At 41.4% G+C, this 16,515-nt stretch overlaps 1 protein-coding gene across 2 annotated transcripts in view; it reads left to right on the top strand.

The window, feature by feature from the left end:
• Positions 1 to 6,938: 6,938 nt before the first annotated feature.
• Positions 6,939 to 16,515, top strand: part of TAPT1 (transmembrane anterior posterior transformation 1) — a 51,376-nt gene continuing 41,799 nt past the window's right edge. The window contains exons 1-3 of one of the 2 annotated variants that reach the window (XM_063401655.1): positions 6,939 to 7,559; positions 12,010 to 12,140; positions 16,158 to 16,276. In XM_063401655.1, coding sequence (XP_063257725.1) covers positions 7,268 to 7,559; positions 12,010 to 12,140; positions 16,158 to 16,276 — 542 coding nt within the window. In that variant the 5' untranslated portion in view covers positions 6,939 to 7,267. The remainder of the gene's footprint in view (positions 7,560 to 12,009; positions 12,141 to 16,157; positions 16,277 to 16,515) is intronic. The other variant, XM_063401656.1, reaches the window with a different exon arrangement.

The following is a 16,515-nucleotide window of genomic DNA, read 5'->3' as shown; positions in this document are numbered from 1 at the left end:
TAGTGTCCCAGAACCTCTTAATTGATTCAGTTAGTCCTACAGGAGGCACAACATTTTTGAAGAACACATGAGCAGACATTATAGTGATGCCACTCAGGATCATCTTTGAAAGGTCATGGAGATCAGGAGAGGTGGCTGAGGACTGCAAGAAAACAAATGTCACCCTGGTCTTCAAAAAGGACAAGAAGGAGGACCTGAGGAAATACTGTTCTCAGCTCCACCTCTATCCCTGGAAAGGTAATGGAGCGTCTCATTGCAGAGGCTATCTCTATTTGCATGGATGACAAGAAGGCAATCAGCAGTAGTCAGCATGGATTCATTGAAGCTAAATCATGCTTGGGCAACCAGATTGCCTTTCATGGGGAAAAAACTACCTGGAGGAATAAGGAGAGAGCAGTGGATATTGTCTACTCTGACTTCAGCAAGGCTTTTAACAGTGTCTCCCACAACCTTCTCATAGGGTCAGGAGTTGCAGACTGGATGAGTGGAGAGTGAGGTGAATTGAGAACTGGCTGACCAGCAGATCCCAGAGGTTTGTAAGCAGTGGCATGGGGTCTAGTTGGAGGCCTGTCATTAGGAGTATCCCCCAGGGTTCAATACTGGTCTTAGGATTGTTTAACTTCCTCATCAGTGACTGGGATGAAGGTCCAGATTGCTCCTCAGCAAGTTCACTGACAGCACAAAGCTGGGAGAAGCTTTGGGCTGATCCCTCTGAGTGCTGTGCAGACCTTCAGAAGGACCTGGGCAGGTTGGAGAGATCGGCAGAAAAGAACCATCTGAAATCCAACAAAGGAAGTTCAGGGTCCTTAATCTGGGAAAGAATAAACCTGGGCACCAGCACAAGCTGGGGCTGACCTGCTGGAAAGCCCAGCTCTGTGAAAAAGACCTGGGGGTGCTGGTGGACACCAGGCTGCCCATGAGCCAGCAGTGTGTCCTTGGGGCCAAGAGGGCCCATGGTATCCTGGGGTGCACCATGGAGAACATTGCCAGCAGGCTGAGGGACGGGATCCTGCCCCTCTACTCAGCCCTGCCGAGGCCAATCCTGACGTGCTGTGTCCAGCTCTGGGCTCCTCAGCACCAGAGAGACACGGAGCTCCTGGAGCACGCCCAGCAGTGGGCAATGAAGATGATGAAGGGACATGAGCATCCCTCTTCTGAGGAAAGGCTGAGGGAGCTGGGCCTGTTCAGTCTCGAGAAAACCGAGAGGGGACCTCATCAATGTCTGTCAGTATCTGAAGGGAGGGTGCCAGGAGAGAGAGCCAGGCTCTGCTCAGTGCTGCCAAGCAATAGGAAAAGAGGCAATGAGCAGCAACTGATGCACAGATCCTTCTAAACATGAAGAAGAATTTCTGTACTGTGTGGGTGACCAAACACTGGATCATTTGCCCAGAGAGGTTGTGCAGTCTCCCTCACTGGAGATATTTAAGAAGTGCCTGGATGCAATCCTGTGCCTTGTGCTCTGGGATGGCTCTGCTTGAGCTGGGAGGTTGGACCAGATGACCCCAGTGTGGTTCCTCTCAATCTCATCCATTTTGTGATTCTATGATTTTTACTGCCTAAAGTCAGAAAATACCCTTGTGTTCAAATTTAACATATTTGAATTCTCTTCTGAGTGGAGATGTTTCCCAGAAGCACAAGACTTAAGATCTAGAGATCTCACAACTTAATTTCAGGCACAAAGCTTCTATGTGTGTATATCTATATCTATCTACATTTCTATGCCTATATATCTTCTTACATTATCATAATACAAATGCTCTTGCTGAATTGAGATCTTCAACTTATTAAAATCAATAGGACGATTTATAGCAAACCTGATTTCTAATGATTCTTGTAACAGAGATTTCCATCTCCACTTGGGTTTGGCATGAGTGAAAACTCATAATGTAAATTCAGTCACAAAACCTCGGACACTCTAAATTTGGGATTTGACCTCTGCTCCCTGGACCTGAAAAATATAAAGAAATGGTAGACTGAAACATATACATTAGGAAACTCATTTTTAGAGGTAAAATTTTATTTTCTGACACTTAAACAAAACATCAACCAATTTCTGTAGGATACTGGAAGTTTCATTCTTAGGTACAGGAAACTCAGGTTTAGGATCTAAGACCCTATTTTCCAGGTGCTCTCTTCTCAGTTCTTGACTTTTGGAGCTCTTTATAACCATTTTTCCATCTGCATTTTCTCCACCGATTTCCTCCCACCTAGTTCTCTCACACTTCTCGTCTGGCTTAGCTTTCCTGAGGAAGCAGCTGAGGATGGAGTCAAAGGCAGCTGCACTTTTATTTTATAACACTTAAAACTATCTTGTCATCTTTAGAGCCATCTTTGAATGTTATGCAGCTACAGGCACATAATATGAGAAAAAGACAAAAGAAGAGATTATAAAACCTTTATTCCAGCATCTGAGGGTGAAGGCTGTGATAAAAGTAACACGGAACTGAAGAGACTTAGGAATCTTGGTACTACTCTACTTTCAACTTTACTTTACTTTACTTTGAACTTCATGGGGAAACGCTCCATCACAGAGTTCAGTGATGCTGATAGTGAAATAACACTTTGTTGCTTTTTGTACCTAAAAGCTGTCAGAGGTTCAGATATTTGCATTTCAACAGAGGCAGCAGTTTAAATCTTAGTTGTGGCATTTTAAACAAGATACAAAACCTGAAGAAATCTTGGCACCGAGAAATGGAGATCAGGTCATGGGCAGGAAAACACTGTCACTGATGGTCACAGAAAAAGTATTGCTTTGATAAAAAAAAGAAATCATGACATTTGGAAGAGAAATAAATATAAAAATATTACATTGGAAAACTGTTAGAAGTCTTAAAAATAAAATAATATTATCAATTTTATTTTTAAGACAATGTGAGCATGCACTTAAAAACCTGTAAGACTGAACCAACTTTCTATACCTCTTCCCTTCAGTGCTGCTTGAACAATAGTCCCATGATAAAATTCCATATAAAAGTATCTCAAAAGAACTATTTCTCCAGAATTTTCAAAGATGGCAGGTGTGGACAATCATGATGTTACTGAAAAGCACCATTGATTTTTAACTGTGCAGTAGCTCCTGTGCTATATAATGAGGTATCCAAAGCAAACAAATAATGGAAATGTACTAGTGAGAAGTCAAACCCGACTTTCAGGTCCTGTAGTATTGCATAACATGATTTGTACTTTCATTATTCAAGGACAGGCTGATGTTGAGTAATGCCCTTAGCTTACCTAGGAGTCAACCTAAACTTTAGCTTACAAATCAGGAAAAAAATATGTTAAACTCTAGTAATATCATTTTCTATTGAGATTTTTTAAAAAAGTGGAACAGCATATGAAAATTTCTTATACTGATTATTTCTCACGTGTGAGGATTATCCCATGCAAAATTAATGTGCTGCTTAGATGTTGAACATAAAATGGAGAAAAAAGTCTTTACGGGATTTTTCCCCTGTGGGCGTAAACAGATATTTTTAACTTCAGCTACCAAACACAACTGACTGAGACAGAATTAGATTATATTTCCAACCAATACTTTTTAACCTTGCAAATATATGACAGCTGCAACTCTGAAAGATTTAGAACTAAGTTTTTTAATATCAGTTGTTGCTAAGAGATGCACTGACTACAGTAGAAGAATGAATATGCACTCACATAAGTGGATCTATGAACTAAAAGTCACAAACTCAACACAAAATAAATTGTTTGTATTACAAAAGGGGACAAAAATATTTTATTGTGGAAATAAATCAGCATCATTGCACTTTGAATTCACCATGAATTTTGTTAGCTGGCCTCCTCACAGAAAGTGTACACACCAATGACACTTTTAAAAATTAAAAATTATTGAAAAGCACATTCAAAGCATAATTCAAGATAATTCTTGCAGGAGAATCAAGAAATTAAAAAAAAAAAAAAAACCCATACATTTTTAGGGCCTAACCTGTTTTGAATGATATTGCAAAGTCTAAAGAAGTTTGAGTCCCACTAGCAAAAATTTACAATGGAAAGAAACCAGATGTTTTCACACAGTTATGAGTAGTGCAGTTGCTTCTAACTGTTTCATATTGCATTGTTATTATCATCATTTTAATATCTGTCTCTTCTTTATTGTTACTTAATGTATTCTTGTTTCACTTAACTCTGCTTGGGGCAGTACACTGAGCTTTTCTAGACTTCTTTCACTTTACCTAACCATATGTCCACAATTTACTTCTCATATGAAATATAATTTTGGTAATATATCTTTTTTCCCATGTTACTATTACTACCTAAAAAGATCTTAGTTTACCTATTTTTAACACACACCGCTGATATATCATCTCTCTTAAGAGAGCTGTCTGCTTTCGTGGAGATGACACAGACGACAAGACTGTCTGAAAAGACAACAAAGTTCTCCCAGTAAAAAGCACTAACAAAAAAAAAATTATTATGCATTTTCTGAGTCTTCTTCTTAGTTGAGTCCTGTGGGGAAAAAAAAATCCACTACAAAAAAGAAGGAGTTTTAAATCCTGTAAAATGTTCTTCAGAGTAAGAGAACTCTCCTCACTGGGAGAGAGAGTCGTTGCAGCAATGAGTGCGCAGTGACTAAAGCACAGCTGAGCTGGACACACTATAAAAGTTTTAATACTTAACAGTGCCAGAAAAACTTTTCTGATATCAAATTAGTAAAAATCTTTCTGTGATGTTTATGTATGAGATACTTTTTGAGTAGTTTAAAAATTAGTCTACTATATGCATGGAAAATTTAAGGCAAAAAATTAAGTAGTTTGTGGAAAGAAAGCTCCAAAGATCAAAAGAGCTGACATTCCTAATAAAATTTAAGTTGCCCTTCTCAGTCTGTATTCACTATCCTAGTGGTTTTTGCTGTTCTATGAATGAAACTGGGTTTTCTCCTGGGAGACAGCCATTGTTTTGAAACAATCCTCCCTCTCCTCCCCACCTGCTAATCATCTCTTGGGGAAAAAGGCAGAACTGCAGCTGTAGGAACATTGACAGAGCTGTGTCTTGTTCTAAGAAAATAATTTCAGGAAAAATATCCACAAACAGTTACAAAACTGTAAAGTAGATTCTGACCTGCTGCAGTCTCGCCATAGCATGTCTCAAAGCAGATAAGCTATGGAAGGCAAAAAAAAAAAAAAATCAGCTTTTCCTGCCCAAACAGCAGACGGTTCCAGATAACTCCCAACAGCAGATACCATAATGAACCACTGCTTCCTATATGAACACTGCTAACGTTTCTCACCAAGCAACTTTTCTCCTCTGTCTTGGCTAGTTCAAGGCCTCAAAGACATAAACACTGGATTTTGCTGCAGTTGGGCTGGCCTTCTAGAAGTGGGCACTGTACCAAAATGCCACACGTAATATTTGGAATGCACATATTTGCATGTGAAAAAGAACATACTAATAATCCGGCAAATGATGTTTATAAACTGTATGTAAATACAGAAAAAAAACAAAATGGAGGAGTCCATGGGTAGAAACTCAAGGGTATCTCAAAGCACTCAAAGTGCTTTTGAAGTGCCAAAAGTAGAGTGAAATCTTAGCTGAACCATACTGCAGTCATAATATTATTGTGCCTTCAGCTGAATTACTTCAAGCAGAAAACTGAAGATCTTGTAAATTAAGCAAGGTTGTTTTGGGTCAACCCCTGAAGACAAAAATGTATGTACTGTCACAACTGGTGCCAGCGACTCATTGGATAGCTTCTCAGTGGGTCTGAATAAGATGTTAGATGATGCTTAATGCTGCAAGCACCTTCTTTTCAGTAAGACAGGTAACAAGGTTGTGCCAATTTGTTGTCCTTAAATATCATGCAATGCATGTTACGGTCAGATAAAACTTTTATACAGTTGGAAGGTGAGAAACAGAACATCTCTCCGGGTGTCATGTAACTTTGCAGAGACTGCACCAGCCCTTCAGCTGAGAGAATTTTTCAGTTCTTTGTGGAGCTTTTGTTCTGCATCCTGTTTTTCCAACTGCTTTTTATATCTAAAGAGAAAAGATGGAACTCCAGACTGATAATGTATAGTATAGTAGCTATCACTGTTAGCTTCCTCTATGATACTCTTATTGCACAGAACCATTGTCCGCAAAAAGTACTCCACTGCCTGAAAACACAAGATTTGGATTTGGATACAAAAATTGGATTGAAACAAAATTGTATTGGATACAAAATTTGGATTGAAAACACAAGATTTGGCTTGAAATGCCAGATTTGGGGCACTTAGAACTACTAGTGGCAATGGAAATGGGCACATCCAGCCTATCCAAAGTCTGAAATGTTCTTTGAGACAGCTGTACAATTAACTTAGAGTTATAGCCGAAGACTACTGTGGCCTTCCAAAGAAAGAATAAAGCATTCTTCATTTTCCCAGAGTGGCTAAATATTAAGCTGACTGTAAATCCATGATAAGAACACGAGAACTGAATGTGAAGGAGATCTCGTACTTGAAATTCAGGCCAGGTATTTTGCCCTCGTGCCTGTGTGAATTCTCCCCCAAACAAGTGCTTCACTGCTGCCTTGAGCTGCCTGCTTCTTATGCTCACGTTTGTGTACAAATTACAAGCAGCCTGTGGCAAGAACAATTATTTTCATTATAGGGTCTCTAGCAAGCCTCATCACCGCCAGTACCACGCTTCCAGAACGAATGGCATTCGCAGCACTTCAGGAGCCAGGCGATTTCAGGCCGTTCTCCGCTCTGCCGGGGCTGGCGGAGCCGTGCGCGGTTGGCTCCGAGCGCGCCGGGCGGGGCGGGCCCGGCAGCCGCGGCTCCGCCAGGGCCGCCCCGGCCGGGGCAGCGCGGGGCCGTGACCTCAAGCGCCCGGCCCGGGCCAACTCGTGCTCTGCGGTTCATTGAAACCCTGTTGGCTTTAAAGTTAATAATTCACCACTCGCTTTCCATTTTTGAACAAGGTCTTTATTTGCGTAGCTCAAGGTTTAATCACCTTGTTAGCAACTGCTTTGAGCTGCTGTCCCACGGCCCGTGGGGAGGGGAAGGGGGGCGTGAAACCGTGACCGTCACACGCGTTCAGCGAAACACGCACAACGCACGCCGGTTCTGCCGCCTTACGCGAACCCGCTGCCGTCCGCCGGAGCACCCTCAGAGCCTGTGGGAGCCCCGGGGCGGGGCAGCGAGACGCGCCGGGAGAGGCCCGGCCCCTGAGGGGTTAACGGCGGCAAGATGGCGGCGCGGCGGCCCGCCCTTCTCCGCCCCCCGCGCGCGGGGCAGTGGCGCGCGGCCGGGCCCGCGGCTGTCGCGCGGTGATGAGTCACCGGCAGGCGCGCGGCGCGGGGGCGGCGGGCGCGCAGCGGGCCGCGAACATGGCCGGCGTTGCCGACGCCGCCGCCGCGCCGGGCACCGGCGGGGACGGGCGGCAGGACGGCGGCCGCGACGGGCGGCAGGACAGCGGCCGCGGGGAGCCGAAAACTCTCTGGGGGAGCAGCGAGCCGCGGCCGCCCGCCGCCGGCTCGGGACAGCCGTCCCCGCAGCAGCGAACGGAGACGTTGGGCTTCTACGAGAGCGACCGGGGCAGGAAGAAGAAGCGGAGCCTCTCGGGTGAGGGGCGGCGGCAGGGCGAGCGGCCTCCTCCTCGCGGCAGCGGGGGCTCGGGGATGGGGTGGCCCCCGCGGGGAACCGGGGTGGCCTTGGCGGTGCTGCCCGGGGCGGGCGGCTCTTGGCAGTGCCGCCGCCGCCCGCCCGTGCGAACTTGGGCGAGCGACTTCAGAAAGTGCGCGGGACCGGCCGGGCCCCGGGAACGCCGGGCCGCCCGCAGGGAGCTTTCCCTCAGCCCCTGCCCGTGGGTTCGGTCCGTGAAGCGGCCCGGACGGTGCGGTGGAGCCCGTCGGCGTGGCCGGCTGTGCCCCGGCTCTCCGTACGGGTCTGCTGGGGAAGGCGAGCGCGGGCGGACGCGTCCCCGTGCCCGGCCACGCAGTTTGACAACTGCTGCTGCTCAGGAGCTTTGTGAGCGGCACGGGCGGCGTCCGTGCAGGTGTGCTGTGCCTGAAGGTGGGACTGTGGCTGTCAGGCTCGATACCTGCTGCTTCCAGCGGGCGCAGGGTGACTGGAGCGGGGAAACTCGCGTTTCCCGAGCCTCGCGGGCCAGCCGGCTGCGGCTTCGCTCAACTTTCTTGCTGAAATGTTTCATCGTCTCACCGGTTCTTGTTACACGCTCACAGCTGTAGCTACAGCGGGCTTTGCTTCTGCTGCTTGCAGTAACGATGCCGTTTGAGCATTGCAGTTGTACACAGATTATTAAAAGTCATATAAAGTAAATGAAATTTACCGGCTGGGGATTTATGTGGAAAATTAAGGGGAAATGTCATGGCCTTTGCTATCAATATGCAGCTGTATTTACATTCATACTTCAACTGGTTATTCCAGATATCTACCAAGTAATTTTTGTAAATAGCCCTGCTGTTTTTGTAGAAACTGTCAGTCACCGTGTCAGGATTAATTTAATGTTGGTAAGATTATAAATAACTATATTAGCACTGTATTCTTAATTGTTTGGCTTGCTGAAAATCTGGAAAGTGCTTGAAGTGTTAAACTTTCAAGGCTTTGTCAGTCTTGGCTTGAATGTAGTAACACAGGCCTTACTGAGAAAAAAGAAAATAATAGGGGTTAGGATTTAACTTTAATTATGTTCCTTCTGAGTTTGATGGGTGCTGTGTCTGTTTCTGATGTGTTATATCATCGGACATGCAGCATCACTGACTGCAGTTCTGTGCTGTTGACGAGCACTACAGACTGTGAAGATGATGTAATTTCCACAGTTATAAAGGAATTGGCTTGATTGTAGTAGTTTGAATTGTTTTGAGGTGAAAAAAAAGTACATACTGATGTGCCTGAATAACAACTGAACAAATAACTTTATAAAAAGGGGATTGTTACTGAAGGTGGTGGAGAATACTTAACTAAGTTTGTGCAATTGATTTGAAATTTTGAAATAGTTAAAAATCTTCAGGGCTCTCTGATGCGTAATGGCAAGAAAACATAACAGGCTTCTTGATTGAGCAACTACAAGTTGTAACTCATCTAAGGGTAGCAATATATTAAATAATAGAGGTAGGGGTTTTTTCACATTGATGAAGCAGGACTAGTACTGTAAAGAGAACTTGTTTAGAGAAGAAGAAAATGTTTTTTAAAAGATATATTTTCTTGACTGATTAATTGGCGTGCTTATGGAAGAAGTGTGTATTTAGGATTGACAGGAGTGATGTGAATGCCTGGAATTGTTGTATTTATGATTAAATTTATGATTATAAAATAGAAATGTACTGAACTGCAGTGCATTTCACATTTCCAGAACTTTTCCTCTCCTTTCTGGTTAATGGTTATCCTTTGTGCAGCTATGCATTGAAGTATAACTTACCTCAAACACTGTCTTCTTACCTTGAAGGAATTTATATCCTTTTTTGTTTTTTGAAGATGCTTATGCTTTTCTGTCCTGAGGTGTGGAGATAAATGAGCATACTGTAAGCATTAAGAGTATGCTGTCTGAACAGATTAAACTTGGGCCACAGTATAAAACTTTCTGACTGCAAAAGAGGGGAATTTGAACTAGGGAAGGAATTTGAAGTAGGACGTAGAATTTATTTTTAAGAGAAAATGTCGCTGGATGCTTTGATAGCGGAATTAAGCTATTTTTCAAATGACTTATTACTTTGTTCTGCCTTGGTATCTGATGCTGCTCTTTTGGTTACTGTGTTTTTCCTACAGGGTCAGCCACTAATCTGTTTCCCAGCTGGCACAGAGCTGGGGCTGGTGCTGGGTGGCAGTCAGGGCTCAGAGGGGAGGTGGCTGAGTGACTGCGCACTCGGTGCATCCCCTGGCACGGGAGAGACGATTTTGCAGTCACAGAAAGTCTGGAGCTTGTATGTTGATCAACCTCCACGAGGATTGATTATCCCTCAATAGCTAGGGCATGAGAGTCTAAGGTGTTGAAAACTTAAAATCATTTGGGTTTCAGCTGTAGGCCTCTAAAATACGTTGTGTGAGGTAAGAAGGGGTGGGAACAGATAGTCATTAGCTAAAATCTTAGAATATCAGAAGTTGGCAGGGACTCCTAAGTTACCCCATAGTGCTTGCCCATATGCATGTATTTACTGTGTAGGAAACTTCAGTTGTTTGAGATTGCTTTAAGTTAGAGAAGGTTGGTTGTTTGAGGTGGAAGAAAATACACCTGGGCAGTGAACAGAGTAAATTATTTGGTGTGCTTATGCATATCTGTTTTTACTTTCAAGTTTTTAAACATTGAAGAATTGGCATAACCAAAGAAGTTACGAGTGATAGGGTTACAAAGGAAGACTCCAGAAAACAAATTTATAAGAGGTCTGAGCAGTGATTTCACAGAATGAACTTTGATTGAAACTTAATATGTAAATATTAGTTTATTACTACTCATTAAGCAACCTGTTGTTTTGTTTGTTTTAAAATAAATGCCTCTAAGGCTTCTAGTGGTTTGGCCTACTTAGTAGGAGTGGATCAGTAATACACAGATCATCCAAATCACTAACCAGTGACAAGCTCCTACATGGGAAAATGGTTCAGTTCTCATAGTTTTAAGGAAATCATGATTTATTAACAGTACATAATTAATGGGTAGTTAGTGAGTTTTATAGCTGGGATCACAGCAACGTGATAAATCACAATACCAGACATACAGAGAACATTAATGCACCACCACAAACAAAATGCCTGTAATCCCCCCAAGTTCTCATCACTCCTCCCACCTAAGGTAATATAGGCTGTAAGCACACCCTCTTTTGCTTCTTATGCTTGAACTGATTCCTTCTTTGCTTTTAAACTCTTGGTAATCTTCTGGCTACTGTGAAAGTCTTCATCTCCAGTGTGATGATTATTGAGAAGGCCTTGCCTCAGACAGTCTTGGGCAAATTCTTCATGCAGAGTGTCAGTACTTGCATTCCCCTCTTAGCAGCTGTTACCTGAGTTGTTTTACTAACAATGTATATACAGACTCTTCCTGCCCTGAAAAATGTAGAGCATGCTACCATAGAAGGTTACTTCTCCCTCCACTAGTCCCTAAGACTTTGGCTGAAATTTGAATTTACTATTTGTGAACGTGTGCTTGTATCATAGTAAGCGTCTGTAGCTTTTCATCTATTTGTCTAGATAAGTGATTTTGTCTTCTGGGTTTTGTGTGGACATTGATAATTCCTGGTTTTAGATACCAATAACCAGAGATGTTGAACTTCATTGTAGTGTTCTGTCACTTCTGAAGTGTGACAAGGACATGGTAGTGTCAGACCTCATTAGTGAGTGTTGAAGTTTAAGTTCAACCTTCTTGTGCTGACAGCTTGAATTTCATAATTATAATTTCATATATTAATTTTGTAAGACTTCTCTGTGCAAAGTCTTTTTTAGAAGCTGTATAAGCTGCTTAAGCACAGGCCAGTCAGCCCTCAGGTTATTTACCTACAGCCATGAAAGCATAGGAGATCTGTATGTGCATGATGGCTTTTTGGTTGTGAAAGACCTGGTCACCAAAGGTTCAGTGTGTTTGTTCTGTTTGTGCACTGAATCGCTTGGGATTGTGTCTGTGAGCGTTTTGCTCTTGCAGAAAGCTGTTCTTTAAAATAAAGAACAAGTTGCTAATGCTGCTGAGAGAGAAAATAGCTTTTAAAAAGTCAAAAATAGAGTTCAGTAAATTTAGGAGGTCTGACAATACATTAAAGATTAGATTCACTCAGCATGTTGCATTTTGTGTAGCGGCTTTGAGTAATGCTTTGTAGAAGTGGGATGTCTGATTGCCTGTGAAAAGTAGCTTGTTTGTTGGGAGGCAGCAGGGGATGAATGGGAAAGCACCGGACTTGGATCTCCTGTAACTCCTTCCATGCAAAGTTATTTAACTATCAGCAGAAACCTTCTGGGTTAGAGGGCATGAGAATGAAACATGTAGCAAATAATAAGTAACAAAAGTATAGCAGCTTCTCACCCTCTGGAGGTCCTGCCTGAAGTGTCTTGTGCTTACTGTGTTTCTGAATAGATCTTTCCTTGCTGAGATTCATCAGTGCTGAGCTAACAAGAGGTTATTTCCTTGAACACAATGAAGCAAAATACACAGAGCGGCGAGAGAGAGTGTACACATGCATGAGGATACCAAAAGAACTGGAAAAGGTGAAGTATGCTCTAATATTTGATCCAATTTAGAGATGAAATCTGTTGAATTAAATTATTTAAAGAACTATTTATTTTTAAAACACTTCTATTATAAAAACAAGATTTAAACCTCTATAGTGATTATTTTCCAATGTTACTAGCTTAAACATTTTTGTTTCAGGGTTTTCTTGCCTGTTTGCTTGTTGCTGCTGGCAACTCTTGTTATTAGCAGAGACAAGTGCAGATGATGACAAATTAATTCGAAGATAAAGATGTCACTGATCCTTAAAGGAATAAGCAAGCAAAAGAAAACTTTTTACAGCAAAATGTGATTTTACATTAAAAAAAGGTTGTTTCAAAGATTTTTTCCTATGTAAAATTCTTTGAGGATAAGAAGGTTTCAGTCTTATAAAAATTGGCAACAGATGAGTTTTTCTAAGGTTGACTTAATTTTCATAGTCTTTTATTTTGCTTCATGCCACTGTTTACCACATCTCCCCTTTCTACCAGTCTTATGGCCCTTCCTGAGGGATCCTTGCCACCTTGTTTATGTCAGCTTAGATATTGTTCTGGCCCTGCAGTGAGCCAATTTTGTTCTGGCTTAGCCATGTTGATTTGGGAGGCAGCAGCAGCAGCAGTGTGCACAGGAATGATGAGTGAGGCAACATCAGTAGTAGAGTTTGTCTAGGCTGCAGTGTAATGATAACACTAAAATTAATACTGCTAAAATTCCCAAAATCTCTAGGGATGAAGTTACACAGAGCTAAATCCTTTTACTTTAGACTGAAGAAAGAAGCTTCTTTTGCTCTTCCTCCCACTTCAGTCTCCTGCTTTATGCCTGTTTTGCATGAGCTGTGGTGGTTGTTGGACCGTTCCAGGAGTTAAATCCACTCATAACTCAGCAGTGAATGTTACACTTTCCTTGCTCTGTTTGCTCTGTGCTAGAATAGTGGTCTGATTTGTTCAGCCAATGTTCTTGAGCATCCAAGTCCACACAAGAACAGAAGGGGAGCTTTATAACTAAAGATGAAATAGCAGTGAAGGGGGAAGGAAGGGTGGGCAGGATTCCCTTGGTCAGTAGTGCTCGTGTTCCCCCTTCAGTATCATTAAATTCATCCTTCAGCCATGATGAAGCCTGGCTTTACCAAACTAAATTCCCAGTCAGGTCCTGCAGAAAATCACAGAATGGATGAGATTGGGATAGACCCATGGAGCAGTCTATCCCCTTGCCTGAAGCTGTGTAACCTACAACAGGATTTTCAGGATTGGAGGCTGTGAACATCTCCAGTGATGGTGTCTTCACATCCTCAGTGTTTACCCATTCCAGTTTATGACAGAATACTCCACTGATGGTAGAGACTCAGTTGAACGATACAGCATTTCGACATCATCTCCATTTTAATCATGTAGATTATTACATGCTGTCTCCAAGGCACAGAAATTATTCTGAAGGATCGTCACCATAGCTTTTTAATAAAACTTTCAGTGTGTAAGAACATGTAATATCCAGCAGCCTTTTTATAAATAAGATTAATACTGTAAGTGGTGCAATTGATGGGTTTTGCATGGTGAATCAAACTTCAGTCTGTGCTTTGAATATGAAATATTATGAAACTGAATAATAAAGAGATTTAAAAAATGATAGCAATCTGTTTACAGTGAGATTATGAAATAATTTTTTAGTTCTTTGCATTGGCTTAGTCTATGTTAGTATACATACTAACTATATCAAATTGAGCACCTAGAAATCAACTAAATAGTGTACAGATCATCACCTGTTGCAGAAACCACTTGCTGACATGATACAGAAATCTGCTTAGTTGAAATAAGATATGTGAGACACTAGTAAAGGAAGAGAGGAATTTTCTTGATGGCTTGTTTTGTTTACTACCTTATAATTACAGAATAAGAATGAAAACTATAATCAGGTAGAGTGAGAATAAATTGGAGTAAATTTATCACAGCTTAATCTCGGGAGATATTACTTAATAGGCACTTATGTAACATCTGTAGTTTTAGAGAGGGGGGTAATGTTCAAAGGGTAGTAGTTGTATTGATTGCTATTGTTATGACTACCCCTTTTTTATTTAGAGAAGTTAGATAATTTACCATGTAAACTCTACTACCACTCAAGCATTTTGTGCAGTTTTAGTGGGAGCTTTTCATTGCAGTAGGTTACTTATACTAAATAAGGTGATCTCTATTCCTGCCATCTTAAGGGAACAGTTTTCAGTTGATCTCAAAATTAAACTTTATGCTCCTTTATTAAATTATAGTTATGATGATGGAAAAGCTCTGTAGGTTTTTCTGTTAGTTCCTTAATATCTGGAATGGAGCAGCAAAAATAATGTTTACAGAAAACAGTAGAAGGTTCAGCACTGATTATATTTCATCAGATGCACGTAGTAAAAACGTTGGGAAAATGAGTACGATAAACAGTAATTGCAAATATTAATGCAAGCTTACAGACTGTGAAACACGGTCATTGCACTAAGGTGGAGAAGAAGTCTGTCTAAATCTAAAAGAAAAAGTAGTGGTTTTGAGATTAGAAAGATGTCCTCAAAGAACACAAGCAAAGTGACAGGCTGTCTTTCTGTTTTGTTTGGGTTAAGGAGTTTAAAAATACTAAGTGTTCAGTTTCAGTCATCTTCAGTGCTTCAATATTCAACACCTAGTTTAAAAGTTATTTTAAAAGAAATGGATAGCTTAATGGCATATTTAAAGCAGTGCATAAATTTATCTGCAGTTCTTGTAACCACTACTCCTGATAACTTTGAATAATAACTCAAAATGCTGAAATTTTAGAAAATGGTACTAGAGGTGAATGAGTAAATATCAGGAAAGAGACCTTAACATCGTGATGGTGTTGAAGTGTTCTACCACTGTAGAATTGGTTGAAATAATATTATAAAGGAAAGTACAAACTCAGGGATGATGGCAGTGCTGTTGTGCCTGAGTCAGTTGTCTTCTGTGGCTTGTGGATAGTTCTGGAGTGCAGTCTGTAGGACTGCTTTCAGAGTTACTAGGATGTATGAGGGCGTAAGAGTGCTCACTGGACCTGGAACTGGCCATGCACAAGCTAATAAAGAAGGTACTTTGAAAGGCAAAGGGATTGTGAGAGATAAAAATAATTTGCTTGTGCTTTGGTTTATACCCCCACACTAGTATCTTCCTTTCCCATCAGCAGTACATACCACTTTCACATGTAAATGCATCTCTGACATGGATATGTAGGTCTGCTTAGATGTTGCTAGTCTTAATTGTGTAGCCAGTTAAGCTGGCTTCTGTGGGATTATCCTTGCAGGAAAAAATACTAACTCAAGGTCTGACAGAAGCATAAAAGCATATTTCTAGAATTTGGAGTTGTAGAGTTTATGTCTGGTTAAATTATCATAGAGTTCCTTGGCTTGTAGCCACAATGAATGGCTTTAATGTTTGTGTAAATTAAGGATAAAACCTTTAAACTGAGGGCAACTGGAAGCTGACCTCTTTATATTTTATATTCTTTGTATGAAGAAGGTGGTTATTCTTTGGAGGAGATCTACCACAGCTGTAATTAGCTGTGCAATAGAAAATTTACAAGCTAATAGAAGACTCTTTGGGGGCAGGAAATAATGTTGAAAAAGGAGGTAGGTAGAAAATGACTTTACACATTTACACACAGCTCTGTGGGTTTTTTCCTCTAAGGTTAAAACATGAACTTTGGTAACCTTACAGGAAAGTCACCACTGGAAAATGAGCTACAGTTTTTATTCAACTGCAGTTTATATATTAAAGACTAAGTTCAGTGAGCTGTGAAAGTCTACAAAAGCCTTTGCTGCTTGGACCTTGTGGTGCAGAATTTTTGCTGAATAGTCTTCAAATGCACAGCATGTTAATATTTTTTACAGTTCAGCTGATTGAACAAGTGAGAATATTGTGCTTATTTGGTTAATAAGTCTTATGTAAATGTATTTTTCATAACATAATTGTTTATAAACTTTTTGTAAATTTTATAAACTACTAACATACTTCTGTTTTATTTTTGTAATTTAGTTGATGTTTTTTGGAATCTTTTTGTGCCTGGATGCTTTTCTGTATGTGTTCACCCTGCTTCCTTTGAGAGTTTTTCTGGCAATGTTCCGGTTCATCACTTTGCCTTGCTATGGCTTACGGTAAGTTGATTCAAGAGAAAGGTGTTGCTATCCTTAAATAATATGTCACCGTTTATATGTGTGCTTCTTTTTGTGGCCTTTCAGTGCCACTTGAACTACTAATGACTTCTTCCATTGTAAAACAGAAGTCTCAATCTAAACTAGCCAAAGTAAGTGTGTGAGACTTTTAAGCTCAACCAGCAGTCACTAACTGTCATCATTGCTTCCTTCAGACACAGCAGTTTGATAACAGCACCACT

The sequence above is a fragment of the Prinia subflava genome, chromosome 7, assembly GCF_021018805.1.
Source record: "Prinia subflava isolate CZ2003 ecotype Zambia chromosome 7, Cam_Psub_1.2, whole genome shotgun sequence".
NCBI lineage: Eukaryota > Metazoa > Chordata > Aves > Passeriformes > Cisticolidae > Prinia > Prinia subflava.
The sequence above is the reverse complement of the archived record's forward strand: the minus strand, read 5'-3'. Positions and strand labels throughout refer to the sequence as shown.